Source organism: Cervus canadensis, chromosome 32 (genome assembly GCF_019320065.1).
Source record: "Cervus canadensis isolate Bull #8, Minnesota chromosome 32, ASM1932006v1, whole genome shotgun sequence".
Lineage (NCBI taxonomy): Eukaryota > Metazoa > Chordata > Mammalia > Artiodactyla > Cervidae > Cervus > Cervus canadensis.
Genome location: NC_057417.1, coordinates 36,705,681 through 36,731,414, shown reverse-complemented (window position 1 = coordinate 36,731,414; position 25,734 = coordinate 36,705,681). Strand labels below are relative to the sequence as shown.

The following is a 25,734-nucleotide window of genomic DNA, read 5'->3' as shown; positions in this document are numbered from 1 at the left end:
TAGCATGATGTGTAGTGAACATGTGGCTGCACATTCATTTATCCAAACTCCAATGACTGGGCATAAACTGTAGCCATTCCTCTTTTTTCTGACACTTTAAAATAAGGCTCCAATAAACAAACAGCCTGCGACTATGCCCTCTGCAGCATTCAGTACCTACGTTAAATGACTCTGCATCGATCAGCTTATTTCCACTACAAAGTCCAAGCAGAAATCAACAGGAACAGAAGAATACGGGAAATGTAAGATGATCCCTGGTTAGGTCTCTTTTGCATTTATAAAAAAATTTCAAAAGGGAAAAAGTAGAAAGGAAAGGATACCATTATCACATCTAACCAAATGAAGGATTCTTTAATATCTTCTAACATCTAGTCCATACATAAATTTCTCAACTTGTCCCCAAACTGTCTTTCAGAGTTGGTGTGCACAGATCAGGACCCAGTTCAGGCCCACACCCTCCACCTGGTTACTGTCTTTAAGTTTCTTCATCTCCTGCTACCCTCCCCCACCTTTACTTTCTCACGATACTGATGTCTAGAAGAATCAAGCTGTTGTCTTCCTACCATTTCTTAAAATACAGAAATACTACATACAAAATAAATAAACATAAAAAGAGGTATCATATAAAAATCTGGTTAAAAAAACTCAACCTTATGATTAAATTATAAAAGACTTTTAAAGTTACTAAAAATTAACACATTGTTTCTCATCTGCAATGTTCTCAGTAACACATTCGGAACTGTATTTGATGGTATGCTGGAACCTTAACATGTAGAAACAGCACAGCTGGGAAAACAGCATGTCCAAGTCTTGGTCTATTCCCCATCCACATTAGCTGTTCAGCAAGTCTACACACCGTTTACACATCTCAAAAACAAACCAGAGGATGAAGCGGAGTCACCAGCAACATGAAGCAGACAACATGTCTCATGTCCCTGGGTTAGCCTCCCCCCACGTAACTCCATGGGCTTGCATGAGGCTAGTCCAGATTGCAAAGTGCTTACAAACGTGGGGCACATTTAATTTCCTTCTCTCTTAGGCTGGTGCTCAACAAGACGGAAGAGCTGTATGAACTTCTGCAAAAATCTGTCAGAAGCAGCCTTCAGATTCTACTAACTTCTCAGCTCAGTCCCCACTGTCCAGGCGGGAGAAGAGAATTAAAAGAAAAATGCTTAGACAAGAACCTCTCTTTAAACATACAGAACAGAATTTGCAAATTCCCCCAAAAGTACTTTATAATTTTAGGAAACTTTATTTCTGCAATAACCAAAGATACTTTGGAAAACGGTAAAAATGAAGGAGGAATCTATCTTGCCATAGATTCTTAGGTATGTAACCAGAAGCATAAACCATGGTAACAAAAAAAATAAACTAGACCACATTAAAATGAAAAGCTTTTAAGCTTCAAAGACACTATCAAGAAAATGAAAGACAACCCAAAGAATGGGAGAAAACATCTGCAATCACAGATGTGATAAGGGACTTATACCTAAACCATTCAAAGTACTCTGAAAACTCGATGATTTAAAAAAAAGGAACCTAGAATTTTTTTAAATGGACAAAGTATATGAAGAGACATTTTCCCAAAGAAGATACACAGAGAAGCACATGAAAAAACTGGCATGTTTACTGAAACACGAAACACATGAAAAAGCACCCAACAACATCATCAGAACCACAGCGAGGTACTATTTTACAGCTGCCCGCATAGCTACGATTTAAACATGAGACAGTAACAAGTGCTGGTGGAGAACTGGCCTCTCTCACACTCTACTGGAGTGTGTGTGAAAGGGTGCAGCCACTTTGGAAAACACTCTGGCAGTTCCTCAAAAGGTTAAACCTGGAGTTACCATCTGGACCAGCAATTCTCTGAAGCATACGTGTAAGAGAACTGAAAACATATGTTCACACAAAAACATGGACACTAATGTTTGCAGCAGCGAGATTCCTAACAGCCAAAAAATGGAACCAACTTAAATGGGCATCAAGTAGAGACTGGAAGAACATGATATATCAAAAAAAGAATATAACCCAACCACAAAAAAGGAAGTACCAGTACGTGCTACAATATGAGTGAACTTCGAAAACATTGTGCTAAGTGAAAACGCGTCACAACCAACCACATATTCAATGAAATGTCCAGAACAGGTAGATCCTTAGGGGCAGAAAACAGATTAGTGGTTGCATCTGGCTGAAGATCTCGGGGAAATGGGAGGAACTTGCTAACGGCACAGACTTTCTTTCTGAAACATGAAAATGTCCTAAATTTGAACATGGTTGCTAATGGCTGCACAGAACACTAAATGCCACTGAACTGTGCACTTTAAAGAAGGGAACTGCATGGGAAAGCGATTGTATCTCAATAAAGCTGTTTTAAAATGAGTTCTATCTCACTAATTACCTAAGAAACGAAATTAGAACGAAGAAGCATCTTTCACCTATCAATATGACCACAGTAAAAAAATAATAAAGAAAAATGTCCATTCCTTTTGATCCATTGGTTCTATGTCTTATAATTTATTATTAGGGAAGTAACCGGACTTGTGTGCTAAAATGTGTGTACAAAGACAGACACCACACTTTGATTAAATTACTGAATACTGGAAAATTCCCTAAATGTCTAGAAAAGGCAGACCAATTAAGAAAAATTATGGCTACAGACCTCATGAAATCAGATGCAGGCATGAAAAGTAAGGGGAACCTGAAGAGACCCCAGTCAAAGCCACATGGAATAGAAAGGCCTAGAGCCAAGCCCTAAGCAAATCCTTGACCCACCAAGCATTGTGAGATATAATCATTGTTATTTGGGGCAGCTAAGCCCATGCCCCACAACTACTGAGTCTGCTTGCCCTAGAGCCCGTGATCTGCAACGAGAGAAGCCACTGCACTTAGAAGCCCACAAAGCGCGACCAGAGAGCAGCACCTGCTCGCCGCAACGAGAGAGCGCCCGCGCAGCAACCAAGACCCAGCAGGGCCACAGCACCCACAGACAAGCCCCGACCATAGCGCAGACCTCCATGCTTTCAGTGAAGTGAAATGGAACATGTTACGCTACAGAGGAAAGCTATTAAAATAGTACCATAAAGTCATTCAGCTTTTCCTTATCACCTTCATGCATTGTTTGAATGTTTTACAAGAAGTGTCTACTATTTTTATAACCAGAAAAAAAACAACAACAAAAAAAACCCACTTAGGGAGGAAAATCAAAAGAATCAGTAGAAAACAATGAACAATTAAATATTTTTAAAAAACTGTGAAAGTATTAGAAAGTGGTAAAGGCCTTTGTAAAAATATATAAAGCAGTGGTTCCTAACTAGTCCCCAGTAAAACCTCTTCAAATACAGATCCCCCACTCGTGCCTCCCAGAGACTATGGTTCACGAGATGGGGGTTGGGGGGGGCGGGGGCAGAGGCATTTGTGTCCAAGCTCCACAGAGGGTGCTTCCTCACAGTAGCTTTACACTTCTTAAAGGTTTTCCGAAATGAACATGGATGCACTTTTACGGTTACAATAAGAAGACACACTTAGGAGAGACACTCACAGGTGACTCTCATGCAGCGGCAGTCATGTGTACCGGGAGAGCGCCTGGGCCAGACCACCGTAACAGTGACCAACACACACGCAAAGCATGTGACACACACGAGACAAGGCGGACAGCGCAGGTGTGGGCGCTTCTCCGTCTTCACTTCTCGAGGACTGTGCTCGGTTCATACCCGCCCACGGCCCAGAGAGGGCGAGCGGAGGCCCACGCAGCCTCGTGGGCGGTGGCGGACTGGGGGGCCGGGGGGCTGTCTAACAGCAGAGTTCCCTCCTTAATTCCTCTGTGCTCACCGTGTCAGAGGGCTGCCACCTTGCATTTGAAGAGAATGTAACAGGAAAACTGAGGGAGGTGGGAGGGGGGTTCAGGATGGGGGACACATACACACCGGTGGCGGATTCATGTCGGTGTATGGCAAAAACCACAATACTGTGAAGTAATTAGCCCCCAGTCAAAATAAATAAAGTTTTTTAAAAAAAGGAAACCTGGCCAAGGACAGGAACTAAGCAACTTGAGAAACAAAAACATACTAAACACAAGTACTTTCATTCTTACCAGTAATCAAGAAATGCAAATCACAATAATTGGACACTATCTCCTCCTGTCAAAGGACAGAATGATAACCCCCAGCCTTGGGAGCATCATCTGATACTAGTGACCTGCTTCCTGGCTTTTGCTGGAAGGCAATACAACAGTATCCATCACAAGCTTTAAAATTCATGCAATACATTTTGGTAACTCCCATCAGCTCACATGCAGTTCCTAGTGGTAGAAGGGGAAGGTGACCGGGGAGCAGGAGTCACAGGTTGCCATCACGACCCCCTGCCTGTCAACATTCTGAACCAGAGTGACAGCAGGTGAACGCAAAGTGTACAACCCAAGGGCTGTGGAGGGCACAGCCCACTCACCCCATTTCATTGCTACATCTTTTGTGCTTTGCATGTATCTTTCTGTCAGCGTAAACTCAACCATCATTTAAACCACTGTCCATTAAACAGCCTTGAAAAACAAACATTTTATGTTTATTCTGGTGTATTTCTTAATTTTAAAGGAGCTTGCTGTATTTTTATCAGGTCTGTCATTGTTACATAGGTCTGAGTAATCAGCACCGACCCCATTTTTTTAAAATGCCCTTTATCCTAAGAACAGGATCACAGATGTGCACAAGGAATATGTATAAAGTTTATCCTGGCATTCTTTCTAGAAAAAGAAGTTATTTTTCACAAAGTATCCAAGAATAGATTATAATGTCTGCAAAGGACTCTGCAAACAGTAAGAAGCAGAAAGTGACAGACAAGTCAGGACAGTGAACGAAAGTGCCTCCTCTGACCACATGACCACCACCCCCCATCTGCAGGGCTGGGGTTCCCGGAGACAACTGTTCAGATAAGCCTGGCCCAGACCTTCCACATTACCGATGCAGTCCAGACCCCTACTTCTCTGACATCCTCCCCCAACCCACCTGGAAACTTTACTTCTCCCCAGTCTCCACTTAAAAGTCAGGAAATGACACCAAAGCGAACACCAGGTGGGACAAAGGGTTGTTCTGCAATATTTGCTTGTTCTGATTCCCCCAGAAGGACCCTAGAACAGCTGGTTACACAAAGCTTTGCAGTCATAAAATAGAGAAAATGCTCATTAAATGTACTCAGCTATCAAACCAGGAAGAAGTGATAATCACCTGAGATGATAAAGATCAACTGGTAAGAAACAGAACAGTTATTTAGATAGTATAATGCTTCTTGTGTCTTCATTTTGTTTGGTGTCTGTTGATTTTTAAAAAATAAGATTACCTAACAATTTAAGATTTAAATTCAATAAGGAAATAACTAAAAATGATCAAGTTGGACCAGAATGATCTCTAAGCAATCTTCCAAATCAGAAACACTGATTTCACACTGGAAAACAGACGGCTAAGGCAAGAAAGAAACCTCATGGACGAGAGAGCACAGGACAGACAACTGGACAGAACCCCCCCCCCCCAACCCCGACCCAGCGTCACTCCTGCCCACCTGGAGAGTCGATCTGCCCCGGGGGCTGAGGGGTCAGGTACACCTGTGCAAAGAGACCCTGAGGGTAAAAGCTGCTGGGTCTACTCCAACAGCCAAGGGGACAGGCCCACCAGATCCACACGTCTCAACTGACTCATGAGGTCTTAGGAGCATCAGCCCCGTTACTGTACAACCAGGCCACGAGAACTACCCATCTACTTAACAACTGGCTTCCCAGGTGGCTCAAGGGGTAAAGAATCTGCCTGCCAGTGCAGGTAGACATAAGAGATGTGGGTTCGATCCTTGGGTTGGGAAGATCCCCTGGAGGAGGGAGGGCACAGGAAACCCAGTCTACTATTCTTGCCTGGGAATCCCATGGACAGAGAAGCTTGGTGGGCTAAGGTCCATAAGGCTGCAAAGAATCAGACATGACTGAATCAACTCAGCACACACAAGTTTTAAGGAATTATCTTCTCGACCACACATCTATATGAATATATTCTTCAAGAACATTTATTACAGTAAGTTTTTGATAACTTGGCAAATTAATCATTTGACAGACAAATTAGCTTTTGGTGGCTTGAGCCTAAGTGCCATTTCAGATAATTGTGGAAAAGGTAAAAAGAAGTTTGGGAAGTTGGGGCCACACGAAGACAACTGTGACTCTTCAGACAGGACACTGCACTCACATCTTTGGTAGCTGGGAATGTCTCCTTCCAGACCCATTAAATGTGCTGCCTACTGAGTTCTACCTCTTAAAAAAAAAATTATTTAATTAAAAAAATTTTATATATAAGTATAATCATTTAAGGTGTCTACTGAGTTCTTCCTAAAACAGTCACTTCATTTCCCAGAACGCCTGGTACAGTCTCTGTATTTGCTGCTAGCGGGCGGGCAGAAATTCTGACACTAGTGTGTACTGGGCACAACTTGTTTAGACACGAAGAACCTGCCTCCTAAGTCTCCACTTTACATGGAGTCAAAGACCTGAATGTCTCTGGAGATAATTCATGTTGCTTTACCTAGAAAGCTTCACTGAAGAAAAGGCTATGATAATTAGACTCTAGAGAAGACATGGTTAATGGAAACTGGTCTTGGAAAGAAGTTAAATGACTTTTTTAGCTCCACTGGGTCTTTGTTGCTGCATGTAGGCCTCCTCTAGTGTGGAGAGCTGGGGCTACTCTCCAGCTGCAGTGTGTGAGCTTCTCACTGCAGTGGCTTCTCCTGTCACGGCTCTAAGCGAGCAGGCTCAGCAGCTGTGGCTCAGGGGCTCAGTGGCTCCATGGCATGTGGTATCTTCCCAAACCAGGGATCAAACCTGTGTCCCCTGCAGTGGCAGGCAGGTTCCTAACCACTGGACCACCAGGGAAACCCAGTTAAATGATCCTGATTGAGTACTTCCAATACCAGTACAACCAATACAGCTGGTTCCTACTATCAAAGAATACTATAAATATTTCTCAATTTACGTTTTTTTTAAAATATTTGCAACACATCATATTTTGGGCTTAGACTATGTTTCCCAGGCTGATATTTATTGCCAAAACAAAAGGGGATGAGTTTATATAGTAGAAAGGGTTTATATAGGTGCCGGTAAGAATTTTAGATTAGAAGTTATTCTTCAAAGGCCCACAAACTCATCTTCTCAGACGTCTCGAAGTTACAGGTGGAGGCGATGAGAATAAGAAAGGTAAATGCCTAAAATTACAAGAACACTTGGAGGACTAATAGTGAGAGGCAAGCACTTACTTCCCAACACTGTCCCTTGTATTCCAGTTCAATTACTGAGGCATAATTCATAGCCACAGAGTGATTTTCTACAGAAACTGCTCTCACAGTGAAGAGCTGACGAGACTACTCACTTGTCGTTCCAGTGAAGGACAAGAGTGCTGGAAGCTCTCTCCCTAGTCCTAGGGTGGAAGGAAACACCAGAGGGCCAGTGATTTTAAATCCATGCTTGTGAAGTACAAGGAACTACAGACAATGCTTTACCCACATGAGCATTTAAAGGGCAGCTAAAACTAGGATGAGCCAGTCAAAGACAACAACAGGTAGAGACGCTTGGGTTCATGAAGTTCAATCAGTTTAAGTCTTGATTCCTCAGTGATTGGAAACTGGATATGAAGGACGGAAAATGATGAGACAAGAAGACAAAAAGCGGGAGGGAGAACAGTGAAGGTTTCTGAAGTGCTGAAGTGGACACAAAGACTAACAAAGCAGGCCACTCCCCAGTGGGCATCTGGGCATCAGGTTCCTGACACTGCAGGGGACAGAGCCTCTGGAAGCCTAATCTACACCAGAACCACTGGAGGAGCGTAGTTCAACCACAAGAGGAAGAACAAGTCCATCTACTTGGCAATTATCCTGAAACGTCTTAGAGGGAAGTAGGTGGCACACACTGGAAAACTGAGAAAGAAAAAAACGAAAGTCTCACAAGTAACAGTGAGAGACAAAAAGATTCCCCCCCTTCCCTCTAAGAGATTCTGAACCAGGAGGACGCAGGGCGGCCCAGCGGCCAGCCTGATGCAGTGGGTCCACTGCCTCACTGAGAAGCAGACAGAACCAACTCCAAGCACACAGCTTGCCCCGGAAGGGCCAGAGCTGACGGTGCGTCACCACGAGCTGCCAGCGGCGCTGCCCCCAGCTGTCACTGCGGCCCGACCCTCCTCGGCACGGAGCGCCCTGCACAGCCACCCTCCCCGCCTTCAGAGACCTGAACCAGCAGCTGCCCGGGGACCTGTCCAGAGCCTTCAGGTTCCAATTCTCTGACACAAGAACAAAATGAATCCTAACACGACTCCCACGAGCTACTTATCTTTCCTTTAGTGAGCAACTTTAACAATTTACTGACCAGAGATGTTTTTGTTACCTGAACTTACTGACCAGAGATGTTTCAGTATTCACTTATGTAACAAACTGCTGACCACAGGTGTGAGTTTCTGTAAAAATCCCCCAAGCAATAATGTGTTATCAATCAATTAATTTATTTGGTTGTGCCAGATCTTAGTTGTGGCACATGAAATCTTCAGTCTTTGTTGCCACATGTGGGATCCAGTTCCCTGACAGGGACTGAACCCGGGGCCCCTGAGGCGGGAACAGAGTCAAGCCACTGGGCCACCAGGGAAGTCCCTCCTCCATTACAACTTCAGAATAGCAAATTCTCCATAATACAGTCTTTACTTTTTCTCAAAACAACAAAAAACCCCATCACACAGGAACTTCCTGTTAGAAATAACCCTGTGGAAGACCACAGTGGGACACCCACAGCAGACTCTATAGAGAGAAACTGACGGTGGGGTCCCTCTGGTCACCAAACCTTCTTAGGTGAGATAAGCCCAGAGGTGCCCCACCTGAAACGGGGCTCCTTCAAAACAACCCCACACCCATCATGAAGGTCAGCAAACGGCGCAGTGGACGACCTGGTTTCAGCTGATGCCCGAATTCCGACCCCTTCCTGCTAACACTCCCATGCTCTCTGTTATGACCTTTTCAGGTGAAGATGGCAAGAAGGGCAATGTCAGTGAGGGGTCAGGCAGCCCCTGCTTCCAGAGGACTGCCCTGAGACAACGCCCTTCCGCCCAGGCAAAGCTCTCCTCTGAGACGGCCCACGTGGACCTTGAAGCCAGGCTACAGAAAGACAAGCCAACCTATGCCCCCACCAAAATCATTCTTCTTCATCTGTAAAATTTATATAATTTTGAAATTCTTACATCCACATGAACTATCCTAGAAAACTGGACAGTGAATACATACATTTAATAGTTGTCACTCTTATTAATTCAAATTATAAACAATAGCATACATACTGAGTCTTATTAGACCTAAAACTTGACTATTTCTAAAACACATCCTGGTTTCAAAGATGCTACAATGTGGGGGGGTGGGGGAGAGTGCATCTTAGAATCATGAAATACAGTGTAATAATATGGTGAAAACTCTCTAAGAACTAAAAAAGTCTGTAGAAAGTTAAGAAATTACAAATAAAATGGCCGGAGACAGAGCTGCAATGAAATCCACGTGAAAATTCAGGGAGATGCGGCACTTGCTCCTGAATGCTGTCCTGGGGATATGGACACCCCCAATAAGGACTCCGTCTGCAATGGGGGCTCTGCACCCTCGGGCGCCCGGCAGCACAGCCCAGAGGGAGACCTCAGGGCAAGGCGAGCCTCGGGCTTCTGTGACTACGGGCCCCACAGCCCTCATGCTTCCTGACTGCCCCACACACCTACCTGCGCGATCTTTGGCCCTCACCTCACTCACCACCTCATCCTCTCTCGGTCTCCTCTCCCACCTTCAGTGACACCGCCAGCTCCCGTGGACAGTGGCCGCCCTACTTGCATGTCCGTCCATCTGCCTGGCCTCTTCACCTGGACGTCTCACAAGCATCTCAAGAGGAGCAGGTCTACGCTGGAATTACGAGCACCCTCTCCTTCGTCACCTTCTCCCAGCCCGCTGCTCTGCTAGCTCTGTAAGTGGTCCCACCACCCACCAAGTCATCTCTCACGGTGACCCTACTCTAGCGGCAAATCTCGCCTGGTCTCCTGTCCCCACTGTGATCAGTAACCTCCAGGCCCCCGTCGCCTCTAGCCTGGACCGCTGCAGCGGCCGCTGCCACCCACAGCCTCCCTGAGACAGCTCCAGCTGAGCCCCTAGTGCCCACCTCACACCACTTTCCCCTCATCCCTCCCTGGACTTTCGCTGGCTCCCATACAAGTCATGCTCTTCCAGAGCCCTGGGGTCTCCGTGGCTCCTGCCCACCCTCCCGAACTTGCCCTTAAACCCCATTCTTCGTGCAGCTCTCTCTGCTGGTTTCATCTAAGGAGGTCCCCATGTCAACTGCAACCTCCGTGCGCTACTCAGACCTGCTGGAGCAGTCTGTATTTGATTATTTGTTTTCCACCACCACCACTGCCCTCCTACCCCCGCAATTCCATGGAGGCGAGCTCTTCATCACTCACACCCACATTCCAGATACACCTGGGCTCAGAAAAGGTGCTCAACAAAAGTGGCAAACTAAAGGACCGGCCGCACCCCCAGCTTCCTGTGCACCTCCAGTGACGGAGAGGAGACAGGCACGAGCCCCTTGGCCAATGACCGAATATCTAAACGGTTCCACAGAGAGCACCGGGTGAGCTGGAGTCAGAGTCCTGCACTCACCCAGGCAGCACACGGAACCTAGCTTGGTTTTACAAGGTCGCTCTCCAAAGCATGACAAAAACCACAAATACATTCAAGGCTCCAAATTTTTCTTTTTTTTTTTTTAACTAAAGAGACCTAAGTCTTTGGTAACTGCTTCCTTCCTGTAGATAACAATCTCTGAACTCCAACAGGCCAGATACAATTTAGAAAGTTCAAGGAAGACCACCAAATATGTTTGAGGAACTGACATAAGTGATATAAACACCCCAAAGAGCTCGGAGCCCCTAAAACATGACAGCCAAGACCACTGAAAGAGTTCTGGGCCTTGCAGAAAACAGGCTACACAGCCCTGAATGAACTCAGTCACACCCTCAGCCTCCTCATCTGTAAAATGGGAGGTGAATGACGTCTTTCAAGAGGCTGTGAAAGAGTAAGGTAGAACACACGATGAGAAAGCACTTGGACACCAGGCAAGTGACGCGCCCTCACGCCCTGCTCCTCTGACGTTCCCGCCAGCCCCTGTGCACGCCCAGCAGCGTGAAGGCCGAGGCTTCAGGCGTACGTGCTGGGGAAGCTCTGGTGCCTCACAGGTGAACGTCTGAGGACCCTACTCCAGAGACAACGGCTGTGCGTCACTTCCCAGGTCCACCTGGGTCCCTGTGGGAAAGTGGTGGCTAGGCTGGCACAGATCAAGGCCCTGCCCCAGTTCGCCATGCTGTCCTGATGGGGGCCAAGGTTGGGGGGGGGTGGGCTAGCGGGGAAGAGCTGGTCTCATTTGTTAGCTTCACAGACAGAAGGATGAGATTTTATCATTACTGCCTCCCCTAACCATTCCCCAGGGTAGGGGCCTTCAACTGGGGCTGGCTGGGGGGTGGTGGGGGTTAGGCAGGGAAAGAAAGGGAATGGAGGAGGGCTGGGAGCACTGCGTGGCGAAGGCCAGGGACCCTGCTACGTATCCATAACACACAGCACGGCCTGTGCAACTGAGACCCCCGAAGTGCCAGCAGAGAAGCCCTTCCGCAGCCCAGAGAGCTCCAGGCCAGGTGCAGGTGGAGAGAGAAGCTTCTTTCCCGCCTGGTCTGACCCTGCCCTTGATCAGCGCACCAGTCCCAGGAATTCAGTCCCGGGAGCTGCAGAGGAGGGCAGGGTTTCTGCCACTAGGCTGTGCGTGAAGGACAGAGGGTGAAAAAGTGGGGCTGGAGAAAATTTTAAAGAAGAAAAGGGAGGGAAACGTTGGGTCATGGTTTCCCAGACTACAAAACACAGGATGTCTATGAAAAGCAAATGCTTTTACTCCCGAAGCCAAAATGTGCTCCAGGTCACTGAGCAAACCCAGGGGACAATCAGCAGCGCTGAAGTCCACACGACTGCCCCCCACTGAGGCCTGGGAGAGGCAAGGCCAGGGAGAGCAGGGCCGGGGGTTGGGGGCGGGGTGTGGAAGCAGCAGTGGGCTTTGCCATAAGTTCTGGGTCTGCCTGGCTGCGAACAGAGCGATCCTGGCCACACACAATCACTGGAGGAAAGCAGACCCAGGGCAGTCAGAGACGCCCACAGGGAGAAGTGGTCAGCACTCAGAGCAGCCTGAGGACAAGTCTCATCACTCTTACTCTCTCTTGTTTTAAGATGAGAATGTGGCAAACAGAGCAAATCTGACCAGGACACCGAGGTATCACCCCGTTTCCTGATTTTTATAAAAAAACAAAGAGGAAGAGACCCAGCTCTTTCTGCTTCCAACAACCTCCAGACTGCTAAGTACTGTAAGTACTTAGTTCTGGCAAATGTCCCAAGTTACAAAAGATGCTAAGATCCAGGGAAGCGGATGACAGTGATAGAGGAATTCTCTGGGATGTCTTCACAACAAATACTTCAAATTACAGTTTTTAAAAAATCAGAAGACAAAGAACAATCTTTTTTTAACATAACCCCCAGCTTTCTTCTGAGTCTGCCCAGATGGCTCCGCAGAGCTGCGTGGCCGGCAGCCCCAAGGCTGGCCCGGGGAAAGGAGAGTGACTGCTCCAGGCCCTGACCCCATACCAAAGGCACATCAGAGACGCAGCGGCCACGTGTGCACAGTGAGGTCCGACAGAAGAACACACTTCCCGTGAGTGGCTGGGACTCAAGCGATTCCATCTTGCGGCACAAAGGAGCTGTTTTCCCACTGATCCCTGGGTTAGTGAAATTGAGAGTTACAAGGGCAGTTTCTATTTTATACGTAGGAAATCTCAGGGAGAATGAAGACACGTGAAGCCATCTGTCAAGTCAGACAGGACACACACGTCTCAAGACAAGGCACAGTTCACTGAGATAAATGTCCTTCGCTTGACTGTGACAATAATGGATGGGCTTCTACTGACAGCCTCAACCTCTGACAGACAGGAAGTGTAAAAAAGCCAAAAAAGCCCATGTCCCCCATTTTCTCAGCTCTCCTACTGAATCAGAGGGTGACTCTGGAGGAAAGTCAAAGTGACTCATGAACTCCCTCCCTCCTGGTAGGGACCATAGGAGGACTAGCTGAATCATCTTTACTAGCCCCTTATGGGCAGCTCATCACAGAAAATTAAACTCACGGAGACAGCACACACACAGGAAATACGTGTTATTTTCCTATCACCCACAACACACTTCTAGCTTTAGATCTTCACTGTCAGCACAATTAAAATCCACACACCGAAGCACCCATTGGAGACCCATAGCTCTGAGACCAAGGGCAACTCACCATGTTTGGCACATTGGTGACTGAAGCGTTCTTGATGTCTGCGGCGAAGGGAGGCAAGCTGTTGACCATGCTCTGCTTGCTTGGCAGCTGAGGGTTCACTCCAGGGGCTCCCATCTGCTGCCCTCCAGTTTGACTAAAGGGTTGTCCAAATGGACTTGTGTTACCAGTCATTCCCATCTGTAACAGAAAGAGCAACATCAGCCGTCCTGACATGACCACTTATAAAAGGAAGGGTCTCAGAAACGTTCACTGTGACCCACTGAAGCAAAAGTCATTATTTCCCTTTGGAACCTTCCTTTCAATTATAAGTTAAAGGTGCATTCTCAGGGTTCACAGCATTATGAACAGAGCAACTTGCTCAAACGGCTACAGACTAAAGACAGAAGACAAGTAAAGCCGCTCCCAGCATCCGGTCTGTTCCCGCCTCCTAAACACCACCCCAGAGCCCATGCTCTTCTACCCTCACCCCTACGCCTGACTCCCTACCCGCACCCCCATGCTGACTGAGGCACTGACAGTCAGAAGATCACGTGGAAAACAAAACCTATTCGAGTCACTGACAAAGGGGCACTCCTTCAGCTTAATCCTTAGTTACTCTGCAAGTAGTTTCTTTCAGCTACCACCTCCCTCAATCAGATTTAAGTTTCCATCAGTTCAAAATGCACAGTAGAAATACTGACAAAGAAATGATACAATGTCTGGGGTTTGCTTTAAAATAACCTTGTGAAGCAAGGGGTAGTGTTCCTGGAGAGTGACTGGACGAATGCCGGTGACTACTCACCCAGAGACAGGTGCAGGGGGTTGTTATACCAGCCCCTCTAATACTGTACCTATTTGGAGTTTTCCATGATAAAATCTTATTAGTCGCTAGGCCATGTCCAATTCTTTGCAATCCCAAGGACTGTAGTGCACCAGCCTCTTCTGTCCATGGGGCTTCCCAGGTAAGAATACTGGAGTGGGTAGCCATTCCCTTCTCCAGGGGATCTTCCGGATCTAGGGGTCAAACCTGTGTCTCCTGCACTGGCAGTGAAATAAAATAATCTGTATAGTAGATAAAGCCAAGAATGGGAAGGAGGGATTCCACCGATGCCTCAGGGAGGGAGTCAGCAACCCCCTCCGGGGTCCCCTACAGTCAAGAGGCCACAACCAGGACCTCTCAGCTCCAACCTTCACACGTCTGAGTCCCCACGGGGAGGTCCTGCTGTTCGGCTGCCCCCCTGGAGGAGCAGCAGCAGAGACACGTTACTGAGAGACGGGCTTTTCTAACCTGCCCGCCTCTGCTCTCTCACGAAGCTGCAACAACCTATCTGCTGCCTACTGCCTGTTCTGCGATTCTGGGATCCTGGTGCATCTGAGGTTTAGCAACGGGGAGGAAGGAGTCTCCCGAAGAGAAGACCACCCCCTTTCCCTAGGGGAAAGTTTCCATTCAAGAAATCACAGCTCAGTTCTCTCCACCAGCCTCACGTGGTGACTGTAGCACCAGCCCATTCACACAGGCTAACTTAGGTTCCTTCCTTTCCCTCACCTGAAAGATGAGCGTCTTGCACAAGACAATTGCATTATTTCTTTCGGCTCTAAAATTCTAGGTTGCAAACAAATAGATGCTCAACACAATTGAGGCTTTTCTGCTGAAATATCCACATAAAAACACAAAACCAAACAACTGTAACCAAAAAGATTTTGTCTGGCATTTTCATAGGTACTAGTGGTTTCCAGCCTCGCAGCTGATACTTCCATTTTTCGAACATAAACACATCCTAGCCACCATTTTTGCCCTATTTGCTTTGAGTAAACTGAAACGAATTTAAACAACTAAAAGTCAAAGTCAACTTGAGTAAACTGAAGTAAAAACAAATTCTCTACAAAGCCCACAAGGAGATTCCACTTTAAATTCACATGACTTAATCAAGGAAAGATTTAACAAACTTTTTTTTAACATAAAGGACACTTCTGATTTTCAGCTAGGTTCCTTCAGTTGTTATCTGAAACTAAGAACTGAGCCAAAAACCTGTATTTTCAGGAAGTGTTACACTAAACAAACTCTACATAATGATTATTTCTTGTAGAATTTCTGCTTTAAAAAAACATTTACTTGGGCTGCACTTAGTCTGTCCCTGCTCACAGGGCTCCTCCAGTTGCGGTGAGTGGGGGCTACTCTCGAGCTGCAGGGAGGGACTTCTCATTGCAGCGGCTTCTCTTGTTGTGGAGCACAGGCTCAGCAGTTGTGGCCCACAGGCTAAGCTGCTCTGAGGCATGTGGGATCTTCCCGGACCAGGGATTGAATCCACGTCCCCTGCATTGGCAGGTGGATTCTTAACCACTAGACCGCCAGAAGGTCTGAATTGCTGTTTTATTGCACTGTTCTCAGAACCCCAAGAATCTGTGGAAAAAATAGTTGTAATTCCCATTTCCTAAATTTCATTTAAAATCTCTCTATTTAGGACCAAATATGTCCGGAGACATGTATCGATTCGCCCTCCATGAATCTCTGCTCACAGTCAGCCAGCGTTTTCTGAGCGCCTGCAATAAGCCAAGCCTGGTTCAGGCCACACTGAGTGCAGTTTTCCTGCCTGTCAAGGAGTTCGCGTCTCGTAACCACCAATCTGATTAACAAGAAAAATCAATGTCCTTTCGAAGTTTCTAGTACTGATGAGCCAAAATAGACGGAGCTGGGGCGTGGGAAAAGAAAGGCAACTGTCCCTGCACGGATGCCAACTGTCCAAGACAGGTGGTCCTTCAGTGCAGAGTGAGAAGTAAATACCAGGAGGCCCACGAGCTTCCAAGGACCTGTGCGGTGCAAAGGTCATCAGGCCTGTTAAAAACATCTAAGGCGCTGCAAACATCTGGACGGTGCTCACACGCGCACCCTGCCAGGGTGAACACCTGGTGGTATGTGGTCTGCTCGGTCGGCTACTACTTGCCCGGTGAGTCGCTGGGGCAAATCACCAAAGTGCTGTGAACTCAGACAGATTTCATCAGGAAATTTGTTCTCACTTTTTCTTCTTGGCCATCCCATAGTGAAGGAAACCTCTCAATGTGGGTTCCACCCTCATGGGGCAAGAACCAAGGTAAAGTCAACAATCAGAGATTTCAGGTAAGGAATGGCCAGCTCACAGAGATGATGCACTTTAAAAATAGGGGAAAATCCCACCCTCAGTCCATGACACCACACTCCAAAAAGATGAGCCAAAGTGAGTCCTGTCTACCCACGGGATCAGGCTCCAAGGTCAACCTCAGGTCCCTGGTCCAGGCCAGACCCTCTTCAACATCAGAGCTAACAGAGGCCAGGCAAGAACAGTCCCCCCAGCCTTCGGCCAAGTAGACCCCCTGGCCCCAGCTGTCTCCTGGCAGAGCCTGGGAGAACTGGAACGCTGCTCTCCAGTCCTAGCCCGCAGTTCTGAGCAGCCCACGTCACGTCCAGAGGTTTCTAGATTTCTGATTTCCTGTCTGTATCTGCTCTCCTTTGATCAGACTGAACATTCCCCAGTCTAGTTACCACAGGTTTTTTAGCACCAATGCTCATGATGAAACTGTATAAATCAAGATGTTTGTCTAACTCCAATTAATAAAATCTACATATTTCTTTTAATTTCCAAACAGTTACTTGATAGCAACTTAGTAAACTTTGTAAACTTTGCTTTATTTTCAACTGAAGTTTATCAGATTTTAGGTTAAGGCTGCTCTAAAACCAGCACACAGTCTTCTCAATAAAATTCAAAAAGCAGAACAGCAGAAATAGGCAACCGTTCAGTTAATGGTGCAATTTATACATGAACAAATTAAAGCCTATACAGTAAGTATTTATATTCTGCCTCACTCAGCAACAGCCCATACATGTTAAAATATCCTTTCACTCTATTCTTCCAGAGCCCTTTTAAACATTTAATTCAAGTTGAATCTTAGAAAATAGGAAAAGTTAACTATAGTAAGTACTGGAAAAAGACAATTTCTCCCAGAATGAAATCTAAATTAAATACTGCTTTATAAGTCTACCAAGTTTTCCCATGAAAAGCATTCCTATGATCAAGTTTATCTATCAATCACTTGAGAACCTACTTCCTAGCTGTTTATCACTTCACGGAGAGAACAAAGACACATAAACTACAGCCATGTGTATCAGGGAAGACAACCCCCTACACCTGCCCCCAACAGCAGTGTCAGAACTGGAGCCTGCACCCGCCCCAGATGGCAGGGCTCTATAGCACGAGGCCAGAGGAGGAAGCCGGCCTGCACACGCATCATGTGAAACAGAGACAGTGTCCGCAGCCGATTCTGGTGACGGCGCCTGGTCCACCAATCAGAAACAGCTCAAGCTCTGAGTTGCGGGGCCAACAGGTGAGTGACCGCCACTCCAGAAGCAGGACAGAGCAGACAGTGTGCTCTCTCCACTCTGACAGACGCAGGGTGCAGAGCACTGTGAAGATTTACAACAGAACACGGCTCTGTGCAATTACTTGTCATAATAATATTTATGACAATCCAGACTAAATCTGTCTTTGGCACAAAACCAGGATGAAACTTATTGCCTTCCTGGAATCTATGTCTCCTCTGTGTCCATGGGCCCCAGTACATAGTGGGTACTTGATTAGTATTTGGGGAGAGAACCGAATAAATGAACCACCGAGAGACCTGCAATCTGCAGCCCACCCCGGAATAACAGGACCCCCAACATCAGCACTGAGGGCGGGGGGTTCGGTCAAAGCCCTGTGACCCAGTTACCGCAGCCAGGCACAGATGAGAGTCACCCCTGGGCACAGGGGGCGCTCAAGGAGGCAGAACAGGCTCCTTTCTGTCTTTCAAACAGTCACCACGAGGATCTCAGCTACCAGCTGCAACAGACAGGCTGCCAGTCCACTGGCCTGTGCTGAGAAGTTGAGCACAAAGAGAGCATGCACTTGAAGCTGGTCTTACAGGATGAACACAGTTCTGTGCCCCCCCGACAGCACAGACGGCAGCCCAGCCCGGCTGTGTAACAGGACTCTGCGCTTGCACGCCCTAGGCCAGCAAACCCCTGGCTTTGGTGCAAGGCCTGAGCCAGGCTCCAGCCCAGAGCCTCCCACCGGTGCTCTGCAACCCTGGTCTATCAGCGCCCACCGTCACCTCTGGCTGCCAACGGCCTCCTCTGCTGACCTCAGTGTGGGAACAAATATTTTCATCCTCTATTTGTGTCAGAATATGACAACTACCAACATTATTGATAAGAACACAAGCTGTGAGCCCCCAGAGCGCAGGGAGATGCTCTCCACACACTACACTAACCCAGAGACGATCTCTGCTGCCGCCCGCACTCCGGGAATCAAGTAAGGTAGTAACTGAACACCAGAGAACTCACTCAGGCGTGAGAGGGGAGGAACCGTGGTCACGCAAGTTCCTCCCTAGCAGAGTCCACAGCAGCAAGCCAGTGTTCCTGCTCCTTTGGAGGGAACGGGAACGGAGAAACTCTTTCCCTGAGGCAGGGCCGCCTCACGGTGCAGCCTCCCCTCCCACTGGCCACCCGAACTCCCCCCCCAGGGACGAGAGAGCAGGTTGGGGCCCGCAGGCAGTCGACACGGGGAGGGGTGCTGGGGCGGCCGCGCTTGTACACATTGTGTGATGTGCGTTTCTGAAAGAAAAGGTCCACTATTAAGTTCTCAAAAGGGGTCCTAAGATCCCCTAAAGTATAAAGACACCTGCCCTGGGGAAGGCCGCTTCCCGAGTCTTGCGGAAGGACAAGCTCCCCTCCCCCCAACTTCACACACCACTGCCACACACGGCCTTTCCCAGGAGCAGACTCCCGCCCAGGGACATCAACCACCCACAGAACCACCACCCTCACAAATCAACTCTCCCCAGTCTCCATCTCCAAACGGCCTCCTGCAACACACACGCACAGGAAGGATCAGATCACAACCATTTAGGAGCTAACAGCTTGATGGGGACACACTGGGTGACCAGCTGAGAGCATCAGGAACAACGGTAACAGGAGAGGGGCAGGACAGCCAGGAACAGGCTTCTCTTCATGGCCCCACCAGCATGTCAGCTGGCAGCCAATACTGAGTCTGATGTGGTTTTGAGGAGCCCACTAAACATGTTGTTTTTTCAAAAGCTGCATTCTTCCTCATACCTTGATACACACTTAAAACCACACCACACAGCAGAAGGATCAGAGGAAGCACCACGTGTGCACGTGTGTGTGTGTGTGTGTGTGTGTGTGTATGTGTGTAACTGACGCTGGTCAGGAAAAAGAAAACAAAATACAGCCTTCTGCGATAAGTTTAGTAGGGACAAAAGGACGGGTCAGAATGTCAGCTGGAAGACCTCAGAGAGAATCGAGTTAAAACTTACACTTCGTGGATGAGGAAAGGGTGGCCCAGAAAGCTCAGGAACACAGCAAGTCACTGGCGAACTCGCCGGAGGCTCGTCCACCCCGCCCTGAGGCCCCGCCCGCTGCTCGGGCTGAGCCACCCGGACTCCCAGCGCCAGCCTCGAGCACTGGGCACCGCTGGACAGAGACAGGCTCAGTCCACGAAGACCAAGCGTCAGCAACCATGGCCCCAGGGCCAAAGCAGCCCAACGCCTATTTCTGAAAACACAAAACAAACGTTTTACTGAAACACAGCCACAAACAAGACTTCACTCTGAGAAGCAGTAAGACACTGGTTAAGTCTATGGACGCCGGGGATATTTACCTGGTCTAAGGGTGGCCCTGCCACTTGCTGGCATGTGATCTTGGATAATTTACTTACGCATCTCTGTGCCCAAGTTTTATCACCTGCAAAATGGAGATAAGAGGAGGTGCTGCCTCCACTTAGGGTCGTGTTAGAATTCAGTGGGTTCACATGCATGAAGCACGAGAGTGACTGACATGTATAGCAGGTGCTGCTGGTGTGTTACAACTTGTCTTTGGGGGGACTTATTTTACACCAGACGCGGTTTCCTTCATAAGTACACTTAGGGTAATAACAATAAAACAAATGAACATTTTTCAGAGAATGCATGACAGTGAGGAGTGGTTCAAACACGCAGGATCAGAGGGAGAAGCCAGCTGGGATTACTGGCATTTGATGAGACATTTTCAGAGAAACATGAAATAAACTTGTGACAAAAACAATCTTGTGCATTTAGTAGTTGTAGATATACTTTTAACAGACAACTGTGTTCTAACTGTTCTAGCAAATCACAAAATTTTCAGTTTTCACTCTAGATTGTTTGCCAGCAAAAAATAAGTCAGAATGTTCACTTTGAACTTAAAATATATTTTAAGCAGAAACAATATATGGTCAAAATACCCTACACTAAGGTTCCTGGGTTGAAGTTTAAATCAAAACATAGAAGAACTGAGTAAGAAAGAACATTCCCACAAAAAAGAGACTGAAGTGACGCCCACTCACAAGCTGGCCACGACAAAGCAACGAATGTTCCATTTGATGTGGCTTCGACCTAACCTAACAGGTTTATTAACCTGAAGCTTTTCGCATCTTTCTTCACACGTTGCTATATACATAAAACCACAAATTCATATAAACTGTGTAAAAACACAATTTGGTATGCCATGAGCAAAAATATGCCAAATAATTTAAGAGCCGGAAGTATTCACTCTTTTCATGACCAAAGAAACAAAACAACAAAAAACAAACCAAAACAACCCCAGGACTAACCCAGAGTTTGGCCATATCATTTGTAAAGCCAAAAGCATTTTCTCTTGGCAACCTAACATTGTTGGGAGAAAGCCAAGAAAAGCAGTTTTCATGGAAAGACATGGCTGTATTCAGTTGTCTGCTATCACCCGCTTGCTCTTGGAATCCTTCCAGTACCTCATCCTGGCAAGTAAAGAGTAAGAGAAACACACACCGGATCACAATGCCAAAGCCATCACCTGGCTGTGCAGGGTCACCCAGAGTGAGAAAACTGGGTGGGAGACCCTGAGCACGGGACAAACCACCTCGCTGAACTCAACTCTCCTGACGCCTCCAGCTTTGAAAGTATTCAGGGAAACACACAGCTCCCCAAGGCTGAAGACTCCCCTTAGACCAATAAACTGCAACTGGAGAACGGGTGGAAAGAAGTACGCAGTGACTTTCATGGTACTGCCCTTGGGTGGTGTGTGAGCAGAGTGTGACTTAGAAAGACATGGAAGCTCCTAAAGGGAAGATGACAGGACAGCAGACCACCGCCAAGGCCTCAGCTGGCCTCTGTTCCAGAAACTTCTGGCAATAAAAATGCCCTAACAATGTTGGTATCCCTCATAGGTCACTACAGGTAGACACCAGCTCTCCAGGGTACAGTCTGCACTAACTCACAAGCAGAGCAGCAGGCCAAGGTCAGGGAGAACTAATCCTGAATCTGCCTCTAATCAGCTGTGTGACTGAGACAAACCTCTTGTTCCCTCCAAGTTTCAGTTCTCCTCAGCCACAAAACATGAAGCATTTAGATGGCCACTCGGTGATCTTTCAAGTTCCCTGGGATCCTAAAACCAGTGACTTCTCTGGTTTTAAAAAATCAGTGCGGGACTCCCCTGGTGGTCCAGTGGTTAAAAATTCGCCTGCCAACGAAGGGGACACGGGTTTGATCCCTGACCCAGAAAGATTCCACACGTCACAGAGCGACTAAGCCCGTAAGCCCCAACTACTGAAGCCACTCTAGTGCCCCGCAACAAGCCCAGCCACCACAGTGAGAAGCCCACGCGACTAGAGAGCGCCCACAGGCAGCCACAGAGACCCGGTGCAGCCATAACAAACAAACAAAATCAATGCTGAATCGTCTGATATCCATATCCTGGAAGGCCCAGCTATCGACGGGGACAGGAAGCTGGAGATTCGGAGTCTGCGTGGCCAAGTGCGGCCCCTGGCCTGGGAGGATCTCACTGAGGCCGTGGTCCCTGTGGGGTGGCCAGCGGCCCGTCCAGGAGACCAGATTCTGCAGGGCATTCCTGTCACAGACCCCAGGCTTTCCACAGCTTCACATCCTCCACGCCACCTCCCAGACTGTGTTGCAAGGAAGTACCACCAAGCCAAGGTGAGGGCAATGAAACTCAAAATTGGTCACTTCTCCTAATTCTTCAAGTCCTAATATTTTCTTAAGGTAGGAAAGCAGCCTCTTTATGAGTCAAAACCAAGCCCTGCCCACAGTGGTTATGGAGAAAGAGGAGGAAAGAGGAAAAGATGATAAAAGAGTAGGAGAGAAAAGGGAAAAACATGAGAACAAAGCATTCTATTTTGTAAAGAATGAATGTGTAGAAGGATAAATTTTAATTTACACTGCAGCTCAGCTACAGCACAGCAGAAGAGAATGCCAAGCTTTCAATAAACCTTACCCCAACCCTCTATGGGGAGAACTCTATTAGGCCAAGAAGAACCCTCCTCTGTGGATTTACAAACTACCTGAAGAATGATGAAACACAGCAGACAGGAGAGACAGCAGAGGAACAAGGAGATGCTCACACAGGTAACAAGGGAATTCAGGGGAAGGAGAGGTAACTAAAGATGGGATCGAATATGCAAAGCAGGCTGCGGGGGACCAGACCCCATGATTATTTCCAGTAGAATCTGAAAGAGAAAGAAAGCTGACATTTCACAGAATTCTGTTCTTCCACTCCACTGAGGCAGGAAAACTGAACCAGCTCTGGAAACAGGCAGGCTCTGAGCTTCCTGGCGGGGCAGGAGGAGAGTCCCAGGAGGCAGGGGAGGCCACGGGCCCAGTGTTCTCTGGGGCCTCCTCGGCTGCAAGAGGAGGAACGAAGGGGATGAAGTCAAGTCCTGCCCAGCTTACTAAACACCATAAATCTCAAGCCATAAAACACAAAGACATGTCGTCGTTTCAAACACATGTGGCTCTACTTCTAACCAAAATCCAAGCTGTGTCAGGTCCTAATAAAAACACACTCGGTACAGTGAAGTGCTCCTGGTCATGTCCACTGGGGCAGACACAGCTCTGAGGACACACAGAGGTACCGTAACACTTCATACACTCGGTGCCTCATTCCTAGAGATAACTTATGTGAAAGCTCTCGCAAAGGCAAAGTGCAAAATCAATGTAAAGCAGTGGCAGTGGCATTTAAGGTAAAATAGTTCTTTTACTATAAAAACTCACCTATTACTGACAAGGGGAAAATGGCCCTTGTACACTAAGTTAAAAAAAAAAAAAGGATAAAAACATATAATCCCCATAACACATGCACACGTGTGTACACAGATACACGCAGAGCATGGAAGAGAACACCAAAATAAGTAATAAAGGGTTTAGAGGTGGTTTTTATTTTTTAAACATTTTCTATATTGTCCAATTCTCTCCACAAAGCATTATTTTATCTAAGGAGGAAAAGTTGTTTTTAAGTCATTCTCTACTCAAACATTCTGACTGCTCACAATAATATGACCCACTGATGGGCTGCACAGCTGTATTTAAAATATTAATTTTAACCCATCATCAGACACTGAATCAAACTAGGTAGATCAAACTGATTATGACTGCCAGAGATTACTCCTGGGTGGGAATTTAAATTAAACTCACCACAGTTATAACATGGCTGTAGGTTGTCACACTTTGCTCTAATGTATTATACATGTGACCATAAAAAAGCCTGAATGAGGCTTAGCCACTCAGACATCTACACTCCCATTGGCAAGAAAGGCTGGAAGGAAGGAAGAGAGAAGCAAATGCAGTTAACAGCCAGTCGGGATGTAACACACGGTGTGCTGCTCTAGTTGCTAATGTTTATCAACTCGGAAACTGCGTGAGTGACTCGTGATTCAACAAAGGCACAAAGAACTCCTGTTTTCTGCACTCTGGTCCAGGCAGCAAGGAATACCACTTCCTCTGACTCCACCTGGCACCTGAGCCCTGGAGAGCAGCAGGCAAGGGAATGGGTCGCAAGGGACTCAGCAGAACGTGTCTGGCTCCCAGGTTTCAACAGTGAGATGCACTGACAGTGGAGAGTACCTGTTTAGGGAGCAGACCTTCCGAGCAAGGAGTGGGTCCAGCATCTATCGCACCTGCCCACTCACTGATGCCCACCTGCCTCTGAGCTCAAAGCTCCCAGAATGATGCTCTGACCTTCGGCACAGTGGAAGTGAAAAGGTGGTGGTGATACACATGCTTATCACTTACAAGAATGACACCTACCAGCACCTTCTACAAGGGGACACTGGGGGCTGGTGGCGGTGCAGAGCACGCGGGGCCATGTCCTCTCGAGCCCAAGGCAAGAGACACGAGCTACAAGGAAACATGTGCGTGCTGCTGGCAGGTGGCACCAACCCCGACTGCTCAATGGAGTCTGGGGAGGGAGGGGCAGGCAGACAAACAGCTCAGGTGGGCCAACTTGAGATGGGCCCCGAGCAGCGGGCTGAGCAGTAACCACTAATGTTCATCAGTGGTGGCTGCGGTTCAGGGCCAGCACCGTGAATGAGAACACGGTAAGACATCCCTGGGTATCCACCACAGAGGAGTTACTCTCACAGTTTCAAAGTCTCTCCACTCAAATACCCACAACAATTGGACTAGATGACCAGCCATCTGGCTGGGAGCTGACTGACAAGTCTAAGGTATTAATTAAAAGGAACATCAAGACTGGGAAGAACAGAAGTAAGCTGGCTATTAATGCTGATAATTACTTATAAGAGGTAAGCTCTGTCTCTCAAGAGCAGCCCTGCAACACGACAGACTGGAATGGAAACTGCTGTGACGTCTCCAGTCAGATCCAGACAGACTGACCTGAGAGTCACGGCCACGCGCTTCCAGCCACTCCCACCCCCACACCTTTCCTTCAATGAACCCACGTGCGGCAGCAGCAGCCACACCCTGACAACTGCCAAGCTGGCCAGCACCTCCCATTCTATAGTCAGTCTTCAGGCAAAGTGTGCCAAGTTCTCTGGGGAGAAAACAAGACTCCAGACCTTCCCCTGGCCTGCCCCTTATCGCCACACCCAGCGCTTCCCCGCGGCCCACCGAGACCAGCGCCCCTGTACACCAGGCACGCAGGGCTGCCCAGACTTCCTGTTTCCGACTCAAATGGGAGAGTGCAGAGGAAAACGCGCTGAAAACCACAAAGCACTGTGCAATCTTGAGGTGGCTTTACTATCTCTTTCCAAAAACAGAGCACAGAAAATCTCTAACCTCAGACAGGATTCTCTAAAGTGAATAGATTTTCTACAAAACTGAGAACAGGCGGGCTTGCACCGTAACTGTTAACGATTTCAAGTCAGTGATTCCAATATCGTGTCTGAGGTTGGCATTTCTCAGTATCATCTCTCTTATCTTACTCTAGGACTTTACATGGCTTGCCTCCCAGTTCATTCTTCAAAAACTTGGCAGAAAAACATAAATGAAATGGCTTGTTACTGAGGGTATGAAGTTTCCACCAAGTAAATAACAAA

General features: G+C 47.5%; 1 protein-coding gene across 1 annotated transcript in view; it reads right to left on the bottom strand.

Annotated features, from left to right (window-relative positions):
• Positions 1-25,734, bottom strand: part of LOC122432734 (CREB binding protein) — a 118,663-nt gene that overhangs the window by 50,459 nt on the left and 42,470 nt on the right. Inside the window, exon 3 of the mRNA XM_043454782.1 lies at positions 13,385-13,561. Coding sequence (XP_043310717.1) covers positions 13,385-13,561 — 177 coding nt within the window. The remainder of the gene's footprint in view (positions 1-13,384; positions 13,562-25,734) is intronic.